Below are 22,545 nucleotides of genomic sequence, written 5' to 3' on the forward strand. Positions count from 1 at the left end.
AAAATTAGGACCATCTGTGGTTCATCTACCAACTAAGATTTTTTTTCCTAAATTGGATGTTATTTGAAAACTTTTTTATGGGTTTGCCATGTAGTAATATCAGGAACTTTGGTAAAGAGCGCCATATTTCAAGGAAAACTCTAGTCCCAAATCTGTCTACTTCAGTGAAAATTATTAGAGAGAATGTTTTGCTATGATATAAATTCTTTTGTCTTATGTCTTAACAAACCTCACGCAGGCAGAGCCTAAAATCAGCTTAACAGCAACATTTCCAGGTTTTTATCTCACTTACCCTGGCAATCCATTCATCTACAAGTCATGGATTTGACTGTAGGGAAGGATCAAATCATGCATGGATCTTTCAAAACCAGAAACCCAAAGGCAGAAATGTGATTATTATTCCTTTAGAGAGAATACTTCCAAAGAGAATCTTAGTAAAGGGCTCCTGGTAAAGAGCTTCCCAGGAGCCCTTTACTAGCATTCTAAGTAGAAATCTGTGAGGTTATCCAATAAAACAATTTGGGATAAAGTCTTCTGCAGAAATGTTTGAAACCTATGGAGCAGTGGTTCCCAACTTGCTGCACACTGGATGCACCTGGAGATCTTTAAAAACTACTGACCCCTGGCTCCCACCTACAGCCACTCTGATTTCGTTTAGCTAGGTGAGACCTGAGCACCATGGCTTTTTAAATTCCCGCCCCACATTCTAATGTGCAGCAAAAACGTTCTGGGAATGACAGGAAACAAAAATCCTAAACCCTTATTTCTGGGATCTTTTGGGGCAGAATGAGCCAAAGAAAGCACAAAGGTAACACCCATCATCCTGGAACCATTTTCACATGACTATTGTATTCTCTCTCCACAGATATTCAGGTACAAGTATAATAGAGGCCAGCTGAAACCATTATTAGGCAAGTACCAATTTGGGGAGAAGGTTAGGTAGATCTGATGCTGCTAAAACTCTAAGCAGGAAAAGAAAACTATATCCTAGTACAGGTTAGAGATGTAAGGCCAAAGTGGAACATCCACCAAATGTAAACCACTCCACCCCTAGACTGCGGGGACCAGGAGGCTGGGGAGGAAAGCTAAAGATCTGATATAGCTCCTCCTCCCACCTACAAGTTCTCACACCATGGAAACTGTGTAAGTGTAACAAAGGCTGGTTTACCACACCCTGAAATCTCACATCCTCCCTTTCCTCTTGGTAAGGAAACCACACGGTGTATAACCATCGTGAGAGGTGGCTCAGCAGAGGCCATCGTGCCTTCGACTGTCCAGCTACAGTCCTTGTCTGAAAACCACTGGGAGTAAGAAGGAAGGTATCATCTCAATGGGACAGCTCTGAGGAAATACTTGCCTGGGGTTGAGATGGAATCACACTTGTCCACAGTTTTACTGCTTTATGACCTAGCAGGAAGAATCAGGATAAGAACATAGCTAGGGGCTAGCCTACAAGAGGTACTTTCCTTTTCAGCCTTCTTCAGCTAGAAGCTGAGACATGTAGGTAAATGCTGAAGCTTCTTTTTCTTTCCGGTAATCTTCACTTGACATTTTCAGGGTTTGTTAACAGAGTAGAACTGAACCACACTGAGGCTCTCAGTGCCAAGGAGATGGGAAATAGTAATGTAGGAGAGGAACAGCTGGGATCAGAGGGTGGATCCTCTTCTGCCCAGACTGGCTTGGGAAGCAATGCCTCTCTTTATTTTGTGCAGTTCTAGATTTCCTTCCTTTCTCTAACTTGTGACAATAAGTATTCTAAAATTTTTGATGGCCTCTGTTATGGGTTGAATTGTGTCCCTCCCCAAAAAGATATATTGAAGTCCAAACTCCCAGTACTTCAGAATGTGATCTTATTTTGAAATAGGGTCCTTACAGAGACAATCAAGTTAAAATGAGGTCATTTAAGTGGGCTCTAATCCAATATGACTGGTGTCCTAATAAAAAGGATAAATTTGAACACAGTGACGGACTCACTCAGAGAGAAGAAAATGTGAAGGCACACAGGAAAAAGAAAGTCATGTGACTGGAGTGATGGCACCTACAAACCAAGGGACACCAAGGACTGCTGGCAAACACCAGATGCTAGAAGAGGCAAGAAAGAATTCTTCCCTCAAAGCATCAGAGAGAACACAGCTCTACCAACACCTTGATTTCTGACTTCTAGCCTCCATAGCCATGAGACAATAAATTTGTTGTTTTAAGCCATCCAATTTTTGGTACTTTGTTATGGCGGCCCACTAATACAGCCTCAAAAGCAGACTGGTAATTATTACACAAGTCAGATTTTACTTCAGCCTCAGTGAATTACTGCCACTAGCCAAGGAGATTACAGTCTAGGTCAGTGGTTCACCAGTAGGGTGGGTGGAGAACAGTGGTGATGGCAGCAAATCATAAATCTTGGGAGCTATTTCACAATAAACCTGCCCAAGCTCCACCCTGAACCTGATGATTCAGAATATGAGTGTGGGATAGCTAACATGTATTTTAAACAAGCTCTGCAAGTGGTATCACTGACTTGCTCTGATTTTGTACCACCCCCCAACTGAGTAATCCTAAGCTTAAATAAAAGGATAAAACTTCAGGTCTTTCCCAAATTGATCTGTAGACTCAATATAATCAAAATCTCAGCAGGTTTTTCTTTTTCCCCCAAGTAAAAATTTACAAGCTGATCCTAAAATCTATATGGAAATGCAAAAGGCCAAGAATAGCCAAGGCAATCTTGAAGAAGTATGATAAAGTTGGAGGACTTACACTACGAGATATGAAGACGTATAGAGCTATAGTTATTAAGACAGTATAGCACTGACACAAGACTAGACGGATGGATGACTGGAACAGAAGAGAGAGCCCAGAAATAAACCCATTCATATGTCACTTGACTTATGACTTATGTGACACTGAACTGCAGTGCGGGAAAGGATGGTCTTTTCAATAAAGTGCTGGGTCAATTATGTATCCATATGAAAAAAACAGAATCTTGACTGTAAATTCACATCCTAAAAAAAATCAAATTCAGATACACTACAGATCTAAATATGAAATGAAAAACAATACAGTTCTCAGAAAAAAAATATAGGAGAATATCTTCATTATTTTGGGAAAGGCCAAGTTTTCTTAAACAGGACACAAAAAAGCACTAACTATAAAAGAAAAAAATGATAAACCAGACTTTATAAAAACAAAGAACTTCCATTCACGAAAAAGTAGGAAACAGGAGAAGATATTTATGATATGTATATCTGACAAAGGACTCTTAACCACACTATACAGAGAACTCCTAACAAATCAGTAAGAAAACATACAACCCAATCCAAAAATAGGTAAAAGATTTGAACATGTAATTATAAAATGAGATTTCCAAATGTCCAATAAGTACATGAAAAGATGCTTAATTTCATGACTTATCATGGAAATGCAAACTAATACCACAGTGAGATACCACTACACACCAACCAGAAAGGCTAAGATGAAAAAGACATAAGGTCAAGTGTTGGCAAGGATGCAGAGCAACCAGGATTCTAATTGGAAGTAGGAGTATAAATTGGTTCAGACACTTTGGGAAACTGGCAACATCTATTAAAGCTGATCATATGCCTACCTTATGATCTAGGAATTCCATTCCTAAGTATACACAGAATAGAAATATATTTATATTTCTATAATAGAAATACACAGAATAGAATATATTTCCCCAAAAGACAAGTAAAAAAATTTTCACGGCAGGACTTCCCTGCTGGCGCAGTGGTTAAGAATCCACCTGCCAATGCAGGGGACATGGGTTCGAGCCCCGGTCCGGGAAGATCCCACGTGCCGCAGAGCAACTAAGCCCATGTGCCACAACTACTGAGCCTGCACTCTAGAGCCTGTGAGCCACAACTACTGAAGCCTGTGAGCCTAGAGCCCATGCTCCGCAACAAGAGAAGCCACTGCAATGAGAAGCCTGCGCACCGCAATGAAGAGTAGCCCCTGCTCCCTGCAACTAGAGAAAGCCCATGAGTAGCAATGAAGACCCAATGCAACCATAAATAAATAAATAAATAAATAATAACAAAAATTGTTTTCACAGCGACATTTTCCACAACAGCCCCAAACTAAAAACAACCCAAATGTCCATCAACAACTGAAAGTAAGTAGTGTTATATTCACATTATATTCATGAAATACTGTAAAATAATGAGAATAAACAAAGTACAACTACATGCAACAACAAGGATGAATTTCACTGGCATAATGTTGAACAGCTACAAGGGTATACAAACACGTAAGAAAGTACATACTCTATGTTCAAAATGTGTAATACTACTCTTGAAAATTCAAGGACCTGTATGCTTATGATTTGTGCACATACTTATATTTATATTATTGTTAAATAAGACCTATTAATGAAAAACAAAAAGAAAAACTTTGGGTTTGTGACTCCTGTAGATCAGTGCCAGGAGCAGCTGAAATGCAGACTAGTTCTATACTTTAGGCAGTCTGTGCAACCTCCAGGGTGGCAGACCAGTCTAATATCTAATGCAACAGCATCTGGGGGTGGCGGCGGGGGGGTTCCTACTTTCTTCACCCATTCTTTCTCCATATTGATACTCAATTCTGGGAGATTTTTAAAATACAACAATTCTAAGGAGCAGGGTAAAAACTAAAAAGCAGAGGGGAGCTTGCTTAATGGGAAGATGCACTGTATTTCAAGTGTATTGAATGATATGGGAAAATTTTCAAAAGATGGGACTAATCAGAGTCAAATAAGAAGAAAGCAGGTTGTTCACTAAATTAGTTCAGGGTTAAAAGTTTCATTTGATTATGAGTTCAATGGGGGTAGAAAATTATTTGATAGCAGTCTTTCAGGCTTTTTTTAGACATCCTAAAAAGAAAATAGAGTACAATTTGTGGGAGGGGAGCTACTCAATTTCTCCCCACAGCCTTTTTGTCATAGACCTTGTTGCTATGGAGAAGGCCATGAAGGCAGCAACTAAGGGAAATAAAGGCTCTGGCAGGAGTAAGCACAGGGACAGCGATTTAAACAAAAATTCCTTATGTAATTAGCAAGTAGCAGGGCCTATAAATGACCCACTTTCCATTTTTTCCTAACCCCTAACCCTCTAAAAGTACATGGGCCTGGTTTGCCACTATAATTTAACTCAAATACAGAGGAGCCTAAATGGGCCTAACAAAGCCTAAGGCTGGCAGACAAAACACATGGCCATTTAGCAGTGCTGCCTCATGCCAGGGGGAATCAGCTACCTATCCATCCTGTCCTGGGGAAATTATCTCCAGCTGCCTAAATTATAAAGTTGATGCCCTATGATTTCTTTGTTCTGTAAAGCCTAAGGGAGATGGGATAATGAAGCAGCAGAAGAGGTAGAGAACAGCCTCTCGTTTCACAGAATAGTCAGAGACACAGAGGGGGTGTGGAGAGAGAGAAAGAGAAAGAGAAAGAGAAAGAGAGAGAGAGAAAATCTCACTGGTATCAAGAGGCAGTAGCAGCGACCTGCAAGCAAAGCTCTGCCTGAACTGGTCTGAAACTCCCGCTGTGGGAGAAAAAGGTTAGTTGCCAAGTTTGTTAACAGCTTCTGCCCATCATTGTTATAGCAGCTTTATCCATCAGGGCAGGGCCAGGACCTGTTTTTTCTTTTTTTAATAAATTTATTTATTTATGGCTGCGTTGGGTCTTCCTTGCTGCGTGCCGGCTTTCTCTGGTTGCAGCGAGCGGGAGCTACTCTTCGTTGCGGTGTGCAGGCTTCTCATTGCGGTGGCTTCTCTTGTTGTGGAGCATGGGCTCTAGGTGCGTGAGCTTCAGTAGTTGTGGCACGTGGGCTCAGTAGTTGTGGCTCGCGGGCTCTAGAGCACAGGCTCAGTAGTTGTGGTGCACGGGCTTAGCTGCTCCGCGGCATGTGGGATCTTCCCGGGCCAGGGCTCAAACCCGTGTCCCCTGCGTTGGCAGGCAGATTCTTAACCACTGCGCCACCAGGGAAGCCCCAGGACCTGTTCTTAGCAGTGTAAACACTGAAATGGGAGGGTACAACATCTTCCAGCAGATCTTGCCACAACCAGTGATTAACAAAGACAGTTCCCTCTTCTGTCCCACACAAATGATCACAGAATCATAAATATCAGAGCTGGAAGGACCACAGAGATATGCAGTCCAACCTCCTCATTTTACAAATGAGCAAACTAAGTATCAGACCAGTTAGATAAACTTATCAACAGAGCAAGAGAACTCGAAGGTCTCTAATGGAGCCTTTTCCCCTTGGAATCATGTGCCAAAGCTCAATCAGCCGGGGCTAGTGATTAGACCCAGTTTATACCAGAACTCTATTTATTGCCTAGGTATCACTTCCGGGGTTCATACATAAGTATCAGGAACTAAATTATTTGTTAGAGGATGGCATTAGTAACAACATAGGTCTGTCTTTGAGTCCATCTGAGAGGGTTTTGTTACTGAAATACCAAAAGAATCTCATTTGAAACAACCCTTACCTATCTGGCAAGCCTGCAGCCTGGCCAACTTAACTGCCGGACAGTCCTTTGCTGGCAGGCAGGGAGGAGGTGGGTAAGAGTGCACAAAAGAATCTCTTTCCGGGCTTCCCTGGTGGCGCAGTGGTTGAGAATCTGCCTGCCAATGCAGGGGACACGGGTTCGAGCCCTGGTCTGGGAAGATCCCACATGCCGCGGAGCAACTAGGCCCGTGAGCTGCAATTACTGAGCCTGCGCGTCTGGAGCCTGTGCTCCACAACAAGAGAGGACACGATAGTGAGAGGCCCGCGCACCGCGATGAAGAGTGGCCCCCGCTTGCCACAACTAGAGAAAGCCCTCGCACAGAAACGAAGACCCAACACAGCCATAAATAAAATAAATAAATAAATAATTAAAAAAAAAAAAAAAAAGAGAGCTAGTTCTTTAAGAGCTACTTCTAAAAAAAAAAAAAAAAGAATCTCTTTCCTTTGGAGATTAGTTTATTTTGCAATTTGCAAAATGAAACTCAAAAAAGGCTGTAACTGAAATTTTTCCTTAGGGCTTCCGGATTTAAATCTGTGACAGTGGACAGGTAACATAATCCACAGGGCTGTTCAAACATGTAACTGCCCTAAGGCACCCCCTGGGAGCAAACTGCTAGGTGGAAAGAATATGTTGGCTGTTGTTTTGTGTAGAGGAGGGGCTAGGAGAAAGTAAGTGTTGATTTCCCCAATGTTTCCTTTGTGTGGCTGCCGTTGCCATGTGGTGGTCTGTTGCTATGAGATTTGTGGTGCCAGACAATGGCTGCTGGCTCTTTATGCCTGTGCTATTGGTAGAGCTGTTTCTGCAGGAGTCAGGCTAGTAAGCAATTGGCTATGCAGTGGAGAAACCCTGGTCACTGTGCACCATCCCTCTCCAGGTAAGTGCTGCCTGAGGCAAGACTGAAGGTGAAGGAGTGTTAATTATAGCCAAGGAAAAAGAAAAATCAGTAGCTGAGAACCATCTTAACTTTCCAGTACAAATACCTTAAATTAGATATTTCATAGTTCACACACGTACTTTCCTACATCAGAATCACACAGAATAAACCAAGGGTAACTATCAAGGTTACCATTTCCATGAAAGATTAATGGATAGCCTCTTCCTGTTAGTGAGAAGGACAAAGACACCCACAGTCGGGATCTGTAATCAGATGAGGATGAAGAACCGCTGAGGCAGGTTCTCAGCGGAGCTACCACAGGCTAACTAACTTCCTGCTAAGCAAAACCACTGCCTATTACTCTGATAATGAGAAAACTTTGTCCCACAGACCAAAGTACAGGGCTCAACCACAGAGTTTGAAGCAGGGCCAACTGTTTTGCTAGGTAACAGGGGCCAGAGTACACAGAAGTCACCCTGGCTCTGTGTAGATGTCAGCTATTTACCCACTCTCATCCTTCTCCCATAGATTACTCTTTCCATCTGAGAGCAAATATACACTTTTAGAGTATATGTAATTTAAATACCACCTAGCCCCTATGATATTCAACATGGTAAACCACTAGCTATATATGAATATTTAAATTTAATAAAATTTAAAATTCAGTCCCTCAGTTCCACGTGCCACATTTCAGGTGCTCAATATCATGTGTCACTAGGCTATGGTTTTGGAGAGCATGTTTCCACCACAAAAAGTTCTACTGGACAGGACAGATCTAACCCAAGACCCCATAAATTAGAAATCTAAGGCCAGGAGAAGTTCAGAGACTTATCCAAGATCACATTGGTAGCTAAATGCACAATCTGTTCTGGAATTCAACTCTCCAGACTCTAGTTCAGAGATATTTGTTCTGTACTACTATGCCTTTAGGGCACTATTATTCCTTAAAACAATTCATCTCAAACAGCTGCAGACACGCCTAGTTGTTGGACTAAAAATGTATACCCTGATGTGGAGATGGGGACGCATAGCCTTTCCATGTTTTTTTGTGCACATATATGACAAAACCTTTACCAAGTGCAAAAACTGAAAACTTTCTCCTCCTCACCAAATCATTAAGCTAGAATTCAGCTGTGGAGGATAAGGCCAAGCTTATCACAGAGCTTTTCATACCCTCTGGAATACAACGGAGTTGCACTCACTTCAGCTTCAAAAATGTGGCCTTATAGCACTACAACTTCTGTCTTTCTGATATTTTGGTAAAGAAGACCGGAGAAAAAGAATTTTAGAGATGTTGTAAGAGGGATTTCTACATGGAGTGGGATGGTGAACCTAGATAAATGATTATCAAAGCTTTTTTTTTTAACAGCAGAATCCTCTTCAAATATAGTTTTACAAAGGAGCTTAACATATAAATCACCCAAAAGTAGAACCGCTCTGGGTTGCATCTGGTTGGGTAGCAGAGATGGGGGCTTCAGTAGCTGTGGCACATGGGTACAGTAGTTGTGGCTCACGGGCTCTAGAGTCAGGCTCAGTAGTTGTGGTGCACAGGCTTAGTTTCTCCACGGCATGTGAGATCTTCCCGGACCAGGGCTCGAACCCGTGTCCCCTGCACTGGCAGGTGGATTCTTAACCACTGTGCCTCCAGGGAAGCTCTGAAACGATTCATTTTCAAGATGCCATAGTCAACTAGTATTGGATCCACGCTGACTCCAAGGTTTAAGCCATAGATTCTAATAACTTAAAAGCTGGATATGTCCTTATTGGTCGTCTAGTTCAACTATACTTAAGAGATGAGGTAACTACAGTCCAAAGAAGTTAAGGAATTTGCCCAAGGTCACACAACAATAGTGGCAGAGATATAGAGGTCTCTTGATTTTCACTCTAGGGCTCTTTCCACTATACCACAAATTCTGTCTAGAAAGCTCATTTGCTGAAGTAAAATATATCACTAGTGATGGCCTTCGACTTAGTGCTGTAGTCTAGAAAGAACCTGTAGCATTTCCTGGAATTCTTATCTAATAAGTCAGCTTTGCCTTTCTTTAAAATGCCATAGAAGCCAGTAAGCAATTTTGCCTCAACAAAAGTATATGTTTCCAGGACCATGGGTTAAGGTAAGATTTGTGAACCAGAAATAGACTTGGAACCTGTTATTTTGATTTGAAGTGAGGTGGGACAAAGTGAAATCGGGGGAATCAGACCTCTGCATAAATGCTAAGAATACGTCTTAAAAAAGCCAAGGAAGACACTCCAGGTTATACTTGGGTCTTCTTAATAGTCCTAAGGTTGAGCCTAGTTAAGGAGGATCTTTGTAGTGCTGGCTGAATCACGAACAGTCTAAAAAGGAGATGGGATCTGCAGGAATTTCAAAATGCCTCCAAGGCAAGGTTTACAGTGAGAGATAGGAAAGAAAGCAACAATGCAGGACAGGTAAGCAAAGAAATCAGGAAGAATTGAGGTCATGACCCCTACACCTGTTCTCAGCAAGGTGGCTCAGTTCTATAGGAACCGCAGGATCCTCCATTCCCCTCAGAGGCCAAGCATTCATAGCTTCTCTCTAAGCTGTAAGGGTTTTTCAGTTTGAAGACAGTAGTCTGCCAGGCAAAGAGACAGAAAGTATAAAAAGTTGGGGTAGCAGACAAAAAAACCTAGAAGGCTGGAAGGATTTTTTTAAAAAGTATCTGTATGTAGTTCTTATCATTAACTTGAAAACTGACTCAGTACACTAGATCTTACAGATCTACAGAGAGTGATCTTTGCAGGAAATCTCTGTTTAAAGATGAAAAGGAATGTGAACCAGTTCTGATCCTAATTCAGAACTTTGCCCACAGACAGTTCAGGTGAAGGCCCTCTGGGACGGCCAGAAAGCAAAGTAGAGTATATCATTGCAGAACAGTTCTCTTTCCCTTGGGATGAAAGAAAAAGAAAAGAGAGGTAATAAGCCCTGAAATACAACATGATAGGTGGGAGAAAATATGGTATTAAACGTAGAGGACTAACATCTTACAGGTTTAAATAAGTTAGAGTGATCTTAAACTTGGTGAAAGTAATATTTATTCTGAGTTTCAGAGAAGGTATAGAATTCTGGAAAGTATCTGATTTTATAGTATCTATTAGATATATATTAACATAGATCCAGAAATGACAATGAGATGGTGTAAGCATCCATTCATTCAAATAAATATTTGTGAGGGCCTACTATAGATGCCAGCCATTAAGTACTGGGGATATAATGGTGAGCAAAACACAGTCTCTGAGCTCACAGAACTTTTGGAACAGTGGAAGAGATAGACATTAACAGAAAAATACAATTATATACAAAATTGCAAATTGTGATAAGTGCTGTGAAATAAAGTACAGGGTGCATTGAAAGTGTGTAACAGGGGAACTTGGTGATAGGCTGCCAGTGACAACCAGAAAGTCTTTCAGAGCAAACAATTAAAAAAAAAAAAAATCTATGCTAACATCCCCCTGGCAGGGAGGGAGAACAGGAATCCTCAGATTAAAAGGTAACCATTGTTCTCAGGAGAGTGAAAGGGTTATTAGCCTCACTCTCAGAGTTTTTATCAGGTTCACATACATAAAAAGCATACTGCTCTTGGAGAAAGTCACTACCATAAAGATGGGAAGAATACAGTAAATTGGCAGAAAATTGATGTTTTCTATCTTCAATATATTGAAGCAAGAGGCCCTGAAGTTTGCTTGGTGGCACAGAGCTGTGATCTGGATATGTCTGTCATTCCAACAGACTCTGGCTGTTTAGATATTTGGCCACAGGCAGATGAGATTTTTAAAATCAGAGATAGCCACTTGTGATTTCCAGATTGTATATTGTATACACACATACAGAGTCAACCTCTAGGTCAACCTGTCTCTTTACTGTCTCTGCATCAGTTTCTAACACAATAGGATTATTTTCTTTTTCTTTTTGCATTATGGTCTCAGGCACACAATAAAACCTTATCAGCAATGTTATTCTGAAAGCTGAAACTTTACTATATTGCTAACAACGAGAGAGCCAAGAACACAGAATTCTTAACCTGTATCACATCAGCACCTACTGCATGGAAAACCTTAAATAAATACTGGATCACGGCAAAATATTCAGAGAGGCAGACTGGTTTTTATTGAAATGACTAGAATGAAGTGCCTGAATTTCCACAGGCAGACTGATAAGATTGCTTATGATCATCAGAGATAATTAGCTGTGCTCCTCTGGGCCTCTAAACTCCTCAGAGTGGGGATGCTTTGAAAGCCTGGTTACTAAGGCAGAGACATGATGGGACTCTGAGGACCAGCCTCTCTAACCACATATTCTTTCACAAGGACTTGGATTCTTTATAAAAAGAAGGAATACTGAAATCAAATCGCCGCAGATGGTACCAAGGGATCTGAAATACCTGGTTAAGTCCCTTTGCACCCCTAATTTTTCAGGTTTACAAACTTTCAGAGCAGAAGAGATTCTGTTCTCAGGGGCAAGCAGAACATACAAGAAGTCTGGATGGTAGCCTTGGGCAGCAGCACCCTACAGTGAGCCAACTGCTTAGTGGATACCTGAAAACAAGACCATGTAAACAGCTCCCTGTTGCCTGGGCCTATAAAATCTGTACTAAGTGACAGATGCGTAAAGTGGCGTGGGTGGCTGGGCAATGAGGCAACCAGTGGGAAGGAGACGGCTGCACCTCCAGGTGCTAAAAAAGGCAAGAGCTGCATATCCAATGAGCCAACTAAGTCAGCTTAGGGGTGACTGTTTTCCACTTTCTTGACTCCCACAGCTGCCCTTTTATTACTTTTTCTCTTCAAGCCTGACCCAAAAGTTCATTTATATTCATATTCTCCCATATAAAATGATAGGGAAATGGAGAGTATAGACACAGTTTGAATTACTGCATGGCCAGCACCTATCAAATGACCGCTTAAGTACCAGGGCCAACACCGTTGAATAGCTGTGAAGGGGAGATAATTAATTTAAAAAACTGGCAATCTCTAGAAGCTAGGCAATTTTACAGACAAGTTTGCTATAATCCTCTGGGTAGGTATCCCCAGCAAACTATGGTCATTTGGACTCCTAATAAATACGCGGTATTATTTATAACAATAAGCCCCCTGTTGACAGAAGCAGGTTGAGAAGGGATGGGAAAGCCACACATAGCACTTACCATCTTCTGTTTCCTGCCACACGATGCCCTCAAGGTTGACGCTTGTCCCAGGTTCGCAGGGGCCCAGGCACTCGGGCTCTGTGGCCAGAGCCACATCACATGTGTTGACCCCAACTGATCGGGTACGAACCATGATCTGCTCACAGGGCGATGCGATGTCATTATTGGCCACTGGCACCAAAAGGTGCAGTGGCAGCACTGCTGGTGTGGAGACAGGGGACTCCATCTGTGGGGGAAGAGAAAGTAGTAGCTGAGTTACAAGGAAGATATTTATAGGAAATAACTTCTCTGTATTTAATCTAGTCCTACATCTTTTCCTGCCAGAGTGCAGAGGGCTTTAAATATAAGACTTTGGTCCTCACTTTCAAGTTCTAGCTCATGACACCATTACAAATCTAAGTGGTTTAGATGAGTGCACCCTGGACTAGGAGAAGCTCTATTTCTTATTAACAATCCTCCTCATAAACTGTGCTTGGCTAAAAGTGTATTAAAAAACTTGTCTCATTTAAAAATCTCTAGTGAAAGAGAATCAGGGCCAGACTTCAATAGCAAGGGAGCACACAGATTGATGAGAAAGAAAAGGCTCAGCTTCTGAGGCATGTTCTACTGCCACCACTTTGCTTCCCTCCAATCTATCATTCAACAAATAATACATTAATCAGGTATAGAATCCAAGAATACAGGTAGGATTAAAGAAGGGGAGAAATATCCAGATCATAGGAATGCCACTTCAGGAAGACTAGAGCTTTAATTCATCTTTGGGTAGAAGGAAATCTACTTAAAAGTTACAGGAGGGCTGGGAGCAACCTGTCGGGGCTTTCTAACCCACAGAGATTATAACAGCGATTGGTTAATGAGAATGGCATTTCGGAGTGTGAATCTAACATCAAGTGTACGTGTAAGAAACAGGAGGTACTGTTACTATCCAGAAACCAATCTATAGCAGTCTATAGTCAAACACAAGAACCAGCAATCTACCTCAAAAACTAGACCCTCTCACAAGAATGCAATTACTTAGATTCCAAGAAGAAAGCAACACATCTAGAGTTGAAAGAAAAATTGTAATAAAAAGCAATAATCCCTTAATTCTTTAAACCCCAGCATTTATCAGGTTGACAAAGTACCAACTCTGAGTCAATATTGCCTACACCCTAACTAAACAGTGTCTGGAATATGCAAAGGCACTCAATACACACACTGACTGATCTTCCCTAAAGATTAAGTATGATACCAATCAGAAGACCTAGAAAAATAAGAGTCAAGGATTGGGACCCTCTTTCCCTTGTGAAAGACAGGTTGAATGTACACCTTCAACAGACCCACACTGAAAGCAAGGCACACATGCACCCATAATCCAAGCTGCTGGACAGCTCTGCAACAGAACTCTGGTTCTGAAATAGTTTACTGCATGACCACCACTCTATCTATAATCCATCTCCCTCCTTTTAAACACATACATGCACGCGCGCACGCGCACACACACACACACACACACACACACACACCCCTACACCTTCCTGGCCTCGAACACTACCCTGGAAGCTGAGATCTGGGTACTGCATCCATTCTCTACAGGTAGCTCTCTGACTTCTTGGCTTACAAGTCAAGTGATGGTATTTGCAGACCATCACCATCAGAGTCCACAGAATGCTAGAACACTGATTCTGATCAATTCTGGTCCCTGAAAAGCTGCCAAAACCTTATCCTTATCTGTTTGTTGTTACACACATCCACCCTCTACTTCCCTAACTCCACCCTTTTCATAAAACGGAAGTGGAAGCCTGTCTAATGAATCTTCTGCATCATGGTATATGCCAAAAGGCATTTTTGGTCTTTTGTACTCTTGAAAATCAGGCATTTATAATCCAGTTTGGCAAACTTCTTGGGATGTGGTAGATGCCTGAAAAACCCTTTAAAATTTCTAAGTACAGGGCTTCCCTGGTGGCGCAGCGGTTGAGAGTCTACCTGCCAATGCAGGGGACACGGGTTCGAGCCCTGGTCTGGGAAGATCCCACATGCCGCGGAGCAACTAGGCCTGTGAGCCACAACTACTGAGCCTGCGCGTCTGGAGCCTGTGCTCCGCAACAAGAGAGGCCGCGACAGTGAGAGGCCCGCGCACTGCGATGAAGAGTGGCCCCCGCTTGCCGCAACTAGAGAAAGCCCTCACACAGAAACGAAGACCCAACACAGCCAAAAATAAATATTAAAAAAAAAAAAATTTTTTTTTTAAATTTCTAAGCACAGATTTGAAGGTGAAAACAACAGAAAAAATAAACTGGATTTCCTACTACTCCTGTGTAGAGCTGGACTCTGGCTCTAATCATTAAGTCCTCTCAGGAATGCTATAAGAAGGTGGTTCATTAACTCTTTGGAAAGAAAGTTTCCTGGAGATTTTACCCGTGAGAGTTACTAGAAAGGGGAAATCAGAGACAGAGTATACAAACCATCTTCACTCTTAGCCTCACCTCTGTTTCTTGGTTCTTTCTCTTGGGGAAGAACTAAGACAGAAGCAACTTCCCAGTTAATATGTGCATTTCCTTTGCTTAAGAGTTTTTTCCCTTTTCTATACCTTTCTTCTACTAGCAAGAGAAATTCCTGCAAAGTCCTCTTTCTTGGACAAAGAAATTGGCCTGAACCTTTTAGGTCACTCCTGTGAACTTTCTGATTGCCTCCCTTGAGCAAGTCCTATTGCCAACCTGTCCCATCGTTGAGGCAGCAATCCTAATCAGAGAAGGCGGTAAGTCCCCAGGGAGTCACCTACACACTCTGCCATCAAGGACAGCTCTTTTCTGTAAGTGGTTTCATTTCCTGTTAGGTTATTCAGTGCTGCTGGGAGGCCAGGGAAAAGATAAGCTGCTAATATCTAGACAAGCTAAGCTCCCAATTCTATACTAACAGACCCAGAAAACAACATCTAAGATATAAGTACAAAACACCACTGTTGCATTCAAGCAGCTTGCCAAATTAAACCCCGAGGTAGAACATCTGAAGAGAAGAAACTTAGCTGAACTGATCACTAAGAATAACAGAACTAATACACATGAGGAGCTGATTAACATGTGTATGCATCAAACCACCCTTACTGATCAGAGTTAAGTTACTAGAGTTCAGGATCTCTGTTTGTGTGAGGATGACTTTATTTAACTATCTGATTAGTTAAACGAGATTTCTGAGGGTGAGAAGTGAGGAAATCTACCTATGGATGTGGAACTACTGTTCAGTTTCCTTCTACTTTGCAAAAGAAATCTAAGGAGCAGCACAATAATGTTGAATTACAGCTCTAGCTCTGCTAATTACTGTTTGGTCACATCTATAATCTACATTAAGCCATAGTGCATCATAAGCAGCTCTGTGATATTCATCTAATAACCTAGGTGGCTTTGTGGGATTTCAAATTCTACTATTCATCGGAACAAACATAGCTTCATTTAACACTCTCCAGGAGAGGATAAAAATAAAAAAAGGACTCATTTTGCCATCTTTCCTGTAATGCCTAGGATATAAGAGCAAGGATTGTCAAGAGACTGATGCCAGCAGGGAAAATAAGCAATAGAAATATGAAAAGTTAAGGTCATTAAATACCTTAACAACTATGACAATGATAAAAGCTGGGCCAATTCTCAGATTCTGAAATGCTAAGAAGTGCCACCATGGCTCCTGGAGCTCACTGAAATGGGAAGGTAAACAACAAAACAAAACAAAACCTGAAAAGAGACAGAATTTAAAGATGGAGATCTCTGAAGTTTCCCAATATTTCATGTCCTTTATTTTTTAATGATACTTCTTTTCAATTCACCTTTAGATATTAGTCTAATAGCACCTACTAGGGGTCTGAGTGTTGATAGGCAGGTGACACAAAAATGAGGACTAGAGAGAATAAAGACAAGCCAGAGCCATTAATCTCCCCACAATAAGCAATTATACACTGACTTCAGCTGCCTCCCACACTTGAGAGGCACTAATGGAGGAAAAAAATTTCAAGGCTGCAACATAATTTTAAGGGTAGAAAATGTAGCAAAGAAATATTTGGGACAGACTCTCCTCTTCACAAATATGAGTCTGATATCTTTACCTTCACAGTCAAAAGGCAGAAAAGGAGCTGGTTCGACTGATAACTGGGGTAGCTCTAAGAAACTCCCTTTTATCCAAGAGTGAAAGATTACTGGGGATCATGGTTAGATGAATGTTCACATTTATCAGGAAAGACTGTGCAGAAAGTAGAATGTCATCAAATATACTAAATACTATATTAATAAGAAGTTCTCTTTCTTCAATAATTCCAAAGATCCTTCAAGATTTTATAGTGACTCGGCATCAGCAACACTAACAGTAATATACGATCTTGATTCATGGACAAAATATAAGTACTCACCCTGATGTATTATAGTAAACTTGATTTGCTCACAAAGTTTTTATTGTGGTTATTTAAAAAAAAAGGTAATTTTAAAAATCCCATTTATCAGTTTATTGTGTTATTTATATTTCTCTCAAATTAAAACACGGAATAAAACCCTCAATTGTTTGAACTGCCTTCTGTTGATTGACAATTTGAGACAAAATAAGTTCACTGTATTCTTTTTTAATAATTTAGGATTATTTTTGCTTATTCTGAAAGATCCTTATTATGAGAGGCTGGAGGGTGGAAATCATGGAATAACTGAAGATGGAGGCAGGAATCCGAATTCTTCCTCTCCATGAAGCTCTTGTCAGAAAGCAACAGAATATTCCGAGTAAATCCCCAAACAGCTTAACATTTAACTACTAGTGAAGGAGGAAATCAGCTCCTTTTCAAACACTAAGTACCTTTCCAAGTGCCTCTCCAAGAAAAAAGGAAGGAAGGGAGGAAAGAAGGGAGGGAGGGAGGGAGGAAGGAAAGAAGGAGAGGGGAGAGGAGGGGTCAGAGGGGGAAAACGAGGCTTGCCGGTTTCCTGAGCTTCCAGATTTCACTTGGGCTGCTTTGAAGAAGAATTTGGTTGTAACTCTGGTTACTTTCCCAGACATTTTGTAGTAGAAGACAAGGAGGTAAAAGAGAAAAAGAAAGACGTGGTAGCTGGCACCATAGCCAAACATCAAACAGTTCTTAAAAGCTACATATTCTATTATTCAAAGAAGACTTACTTTAGCATTCAATTTTAACCAATCAATCATCACCTGGTCAAGATCAGCAGTGAAGGCTGTTCCAGTGTGTACTACAAAATGCAAGTGCAGTGAACACATAATTTAAAGACTACAGATTAGCCATAGGGAGGTCTCCGAGATGATCCCTATAGAGTCTCAGGCTCAGACCCTAAAGACTCTTCTGGTAAAGAGAAGGAGATGGCAGATCAAATGATCCTAATATTCAAGCCTGTCTAAAACTCCCAATGTGTGGGACTGAGTAAATTATGCTGGAAATTGAACAAAAGAAAAAATCTCATAAGCAAAATCAATGCACAACATAAATCACATGGCAGTGTCCAATACTGTGCAAAGGTTTTTGCTGAATGAAGCATCTCTTTTGCTCTTCCAAGTCTTCTCACTCTACAGTGTCCTGCCTGCTTGAAATGCACCACATTTGCCTTCAGCAAAACTATTAACTTTGTAGCTGACGAGCAACCATAGGGACCTAAGTACTACCTACCTCTGAAACTGACTACATTTATTTTCCACACAAGGTTGATGATACCTCCTCCCATTCCTACATTGTTCCAAAGGAAGCACTAGAATTAGCTCTCAAGAATAAAGAATTTGAGAAAAATTCATTCTTTGGCTGCAACTACTTCCTCTCCTGAACACGCTTCTTACCTCCTTTTACATACTCATTTCCTAAAAACGTCACGGCTGTAACGTGTCTTCTCTACTCCATCCTCTTTCCCCTTAAGGAAAGTAAACACAACTGCAAGTTAAAGCCTTTCTCTGAATCATTCAGAATCACAGATGTCAAAAGAAAAGTCTCAACATATCCTCCAACATGGATGGACGAACTGTACTTACGAACCTAATCATCATTTGTAGTGATGGTCCTATGAGAAAACACGAGCATTTTAATTGAGACATCACAAACCACATCTTGCTCTGCAGCAGCTCGGGAAGGAGAAATGCGAATGATTCTTCCTGCTTTAAGCCAGCTGTTCTTCACCTTCCAGGTCTTGGGAACCCAGATTTAAAAATTGAGAACCTTACACAGCTTTTATTTATGTAGGCTATATCTATTGATATTCACTGTGTTAGAAATTAAAACTGAAAGATTTTAGTACGTACTAATTAACTAATTTAAAACAACTAACAATTTTGAAGTGACAAAATTAGAGACACAGAGAACAGACTAGCAGTGGCCAGGGATAAGGGTTGGTGGGAGGAGGAAGGAAGGTGGGTGTAGTGAGGAAAGGGCAACACAGGGATCCCTGCAGTGATTGAACTGTACCTTGACTATGTGGTAGATACCCAGACTAGACATGTGATAACATTGATAACGAAGACCAACGCAGCCAAAAAATAAATGAATAAATTTATTTAAAAAAAAAAAAAAGAAAACTGGTCTCACACAGATATGTATGTCCTTTTCAGATAATTGTGGATATTCTCCTTTGATGTGACCCCAAAGCGCAAAGAGTAATAGTTCTTTTTATTTTTTAATATTTATTTTATTTATTTGGCTGCGTGGGGTCTTAGTTGCGGCATGCGGGATCTTCGTTGTGGCATGTGGAATCTTTTAGTTGTGGGATGTGGGATCTAGTTCCCTGACCAGGGATCGAACCCAGGCTCCCTGCATTGGGAAGCACGGAGTCTTAGCCACTGGACCACCAGGGAAGTCCCAATGAGTGATAGTTCTTAAAAGTTATTGACAATGTGGAATCTGAAACTTTTTGTACTCTGTTAGATTACAATCCATTGGTCTAGCTTGCACTTGGAATGTTTCTTTAACTGCATGATTTTTTTTTTTTAACATCATGCATTGATCATTTGGAAAATACTGGTTCACTGAGTTAGACAGCTCTTTCAAATGTTGACATATTCCATTAATACTGAAAAGTGTTATTTGTTAATATTGTCTCTGAGCTTATCAGAAAAGTCTTTAAAATACTGGTAAGGTGTCAAACTCATAGTGGGGTAGATACAAATTTTCCAAAATTGTAATGTTAGCTTGAAAGCTCAAATTTTATCATTAACAACAAATAACTGTCAGTTGTTGTCCTTGGAATAATAGGCTTGTTACCAACCAGTGTTCTTGGCCTTCTCTAACCAGTAGAAATTGATAAGATGCAAGACAAGGAATTCAGGCAAGGCTTCACTGGGGCTCCTGCTGCAGCAGGAGAGAGCAAAAACAAGTAGCAAGTTCCCTGGCTTGCTCACTGAGGCAGGGCGAGCTGGTTCTTTATATGGGGTAATGGTAGGGGTGGGTCCGGGGGTTGGGCCAGAGGGGTAGTTTAGGTGGTCTGTCCACCACTTTGGTGGTGTTGTGTGCAGGGGGCATGCACAATATCTTGCTTTTGCTCCTGGTACCCTGTTTTTTTGCTCTTGGCTCTTCAGAAGTGGCAGTTGAGTTTTTGGTCTTTTTGTATTTTGTTGTCCATAATTTGCCCCAACTGGGCATGCACAAAGCTATTTTTAGTCCCATATAGTTTCTTGGCATTTTGTTGCTGGAGGAGACAGGTGCAAGCACTGCAGCAAAGGGTCCCTGGTCCCAGCCTGTCTCAGACTTATTTCATTCATTTTCAAGAAAATGTCTGCTAAATACCCAAGCCTGAATAACTATAATTTGTTAGTTGTTCTCTCAAGTAAAAATGGCATTTCATGAAAAAACTGGCTAGTTCAGCTTGCAACTCAATTGCACAAGCGCTGTTCCTAGAGACAAACAGGATGCAGAAGAAGTGCTTTATGTGTACTTCCCATTTTGCTACATAGAATATAAAATGACATGTACTCAAAGGTCAGGATTTAATAAGCTAATAATTGTTACTGCTTTATTAAAGATATTTTAAAGTGAAACTAGCTATATAAAAATGTTTACCTTTTACTGTGAGGGCACAGCAGTTAAGAATGTTATGGCTACTAGTACAATTTGGTGCCATTGATTTGACTCCTGCCAAGATGTCAGCCATTTTACCTACCATTGCTTTTGCACCATCAGTGCAAATGTCAACAGAGTGAAAAAAGCAAGTGTCTTAGTATTATCATGAAAATAGTTTTGAGCTGGCAGGACCTCTGAAAAGGTCTCAGAGATACTTAGGGGTCTGAGTGCTACATTTTGAGAAGTAATCAAGTTTCATGTTCTGGGATTGGGTAAGTGATCAGCTTCTCCAGAAGCATATGCCATCTGATTCCTATACAAAACTGGGATTCTGGTAGCAAGGAAGTTGAGGGAGGCTGCCTGTTCAGTAGGCAAACAACAGTGTCTGCCACAACAGGGCAGTTTGGAAAGACAGTGAAGGAAAAAGAGACACAAAGGCAGGGAAAATTATTAGCAAGAGTGGAGTAGGAAAGACAGCTCCTAAGATCCAGACTAAGGATCTTTTAACTAAGGGATGTTCACAAGTTAGGTATTAATAAATTTCAGCAATTGAGTAATGAGTGAGTATTTTAAAAATTTGGGAGAATAAAGCGCTCAGTTAATTGTTTATAATACGGACAAAAGAATGATGGTCATTAACTACTAATAAAATTGATCCTTACCCTTGTGGGCGGAGGGTGAATCACTCTCTCTAGTGCCTATTTGTTCTCAAATTGCTAAGCATAAGACTTCTCTGAAATTGTAATTTAGTAGTTCAGAAATTAAACATGGCTTATCTAAAAGAAATTTTAAAATGGGCCCCTTAATTAACCAGAAGCCATCACTTCCTACAGAAGTCTTCCTTGTCTTTGCTACTTAAGCTAAGGTATAGAGATAAAACTTCAAAGTGGTATGAAGGGTGTTGTACAGTCTGAGTTAACTCCTGATTATGGACACCTTAGCACTACTGAACCAAGTGGGAAATGGCCATCTGCTTAGATATGCTTCAATGCCCAAGTGTCTCCTAGGTGACTTTGTGTTCTATAATATAAGGTCACAGAATATCAACTGATTCTGTATAACTTCCACATAAGACCTACAGATTTGACAGGAAACAATGGGTGATTCCAATGAGAGGTCATTCTGTCTAAACAAAGCACCTTAAGCAGCAAAGCTATTTGGGTTCCTAGAGAGCATGTGCAAGACAAAATTATAAAATTGCATCATAGTGTGGAAAAACCTTCAAGATCATCTAACTAAACTAACCTAACCACTCAAGGGTGAAATCTTTTCTATAATAGATAGTCATAAAACCCCTATTTGGGGACTTTCCTGGTGGCACAGTGGTTAAGACTCTGTGCTCCCAATGCATGGGGCCCGGGTTTGATCCCTGGTCAGGGAACTAGATCCCACATGCATGCTGCAACTAAGAGTTCACACGCCACAACTAAGGAGCCCGCCTGCCGCAACTAAGACCTGGCGCAACCAAATAAACAAATAAATAAATATTTAAAAAATAAATAAAAAATAAAAATAGGGCTTCCCTGGTGGCACAGTGGTTAAGAATCTGCCTGCCAGTGCAGGAGACACGGGTTCGAGCCCTGGTCCAGGAGGATCCCACATGCCGCGGAGCAACTAAGCCCGTGCGCCAAAACTACTGAGCCTGCAAGCCACAACTACTGAGCCCGCGTGCCACAACTACTGAAGCCCGTGCACCTGGAGGCCATGCTCTGCAACAAGAGAAGTCATGCTCTGCAACAAGAGAAGCCACCGCAATGAGAAGCCTGTGCACCACAATGAAGCGTAGCCCCCGCTCGCCACAACTAGAGAAAAGCTTGCGCACAGCAACGAAGACCCAATGCAGCCAAAAATAAACCTATAAATACATAAGTTTTTAAAAAATAATAAAATAAAAATAAAACCCCTATCTGAACTTTATCCACCCCGCCCTAACCCTGTGGTGAGAAAATAACCCTTACTTTACTGGGTGGCTTAAAAGATTAAATTCTTTAACGTATGTCAAGGGCCTAGCAATATGTCTACAG

The 22,545-nt window shown here is 41.1% G+C and overlaps 1 protein-coding gene across 6 annotated transcripts in view; it reads right to left on the reverse strand.

Annotated features, from left to right (window-relative positions):
* The window catches only part of ZNF609 (zinc finger protein 609), a 232,199-nt gene that overhangs the window by 52,971 nt on the left and 156,683 nt on the right, over nucleotides 1–22,545 (reverse strand). For all 6 annotated transcript variants that reach the window (XM_057542961.1, XM_057542960.1, XM_057542958.1 and 3 more), the window contains one exon: nucleotides 12,532–12,757. In XM_057542961.1, coding sequence (XP_057398944.1) covers nucleotides 12,532–12,757 — 226 coding nt within the window. The remainder of the gene's footprint in view (nucleotides 1–12,531; nucleotides 12,758–22,545) is intronic.

Source organism: Balaenoptera acutorostrata, chromosome 3 (assembly GCF_949987535.1).
Source record: "Balaenoptera acutorostrata chromosome 3, mBalAcu1.1, whole genome shotgun sequence".
NCBI lineage: Eukaryota > Metazoa > Chordata > Mammalia > Artiodactyla > Balaenopteridae > Balaenoptera > Balaenoptera acutorostrata.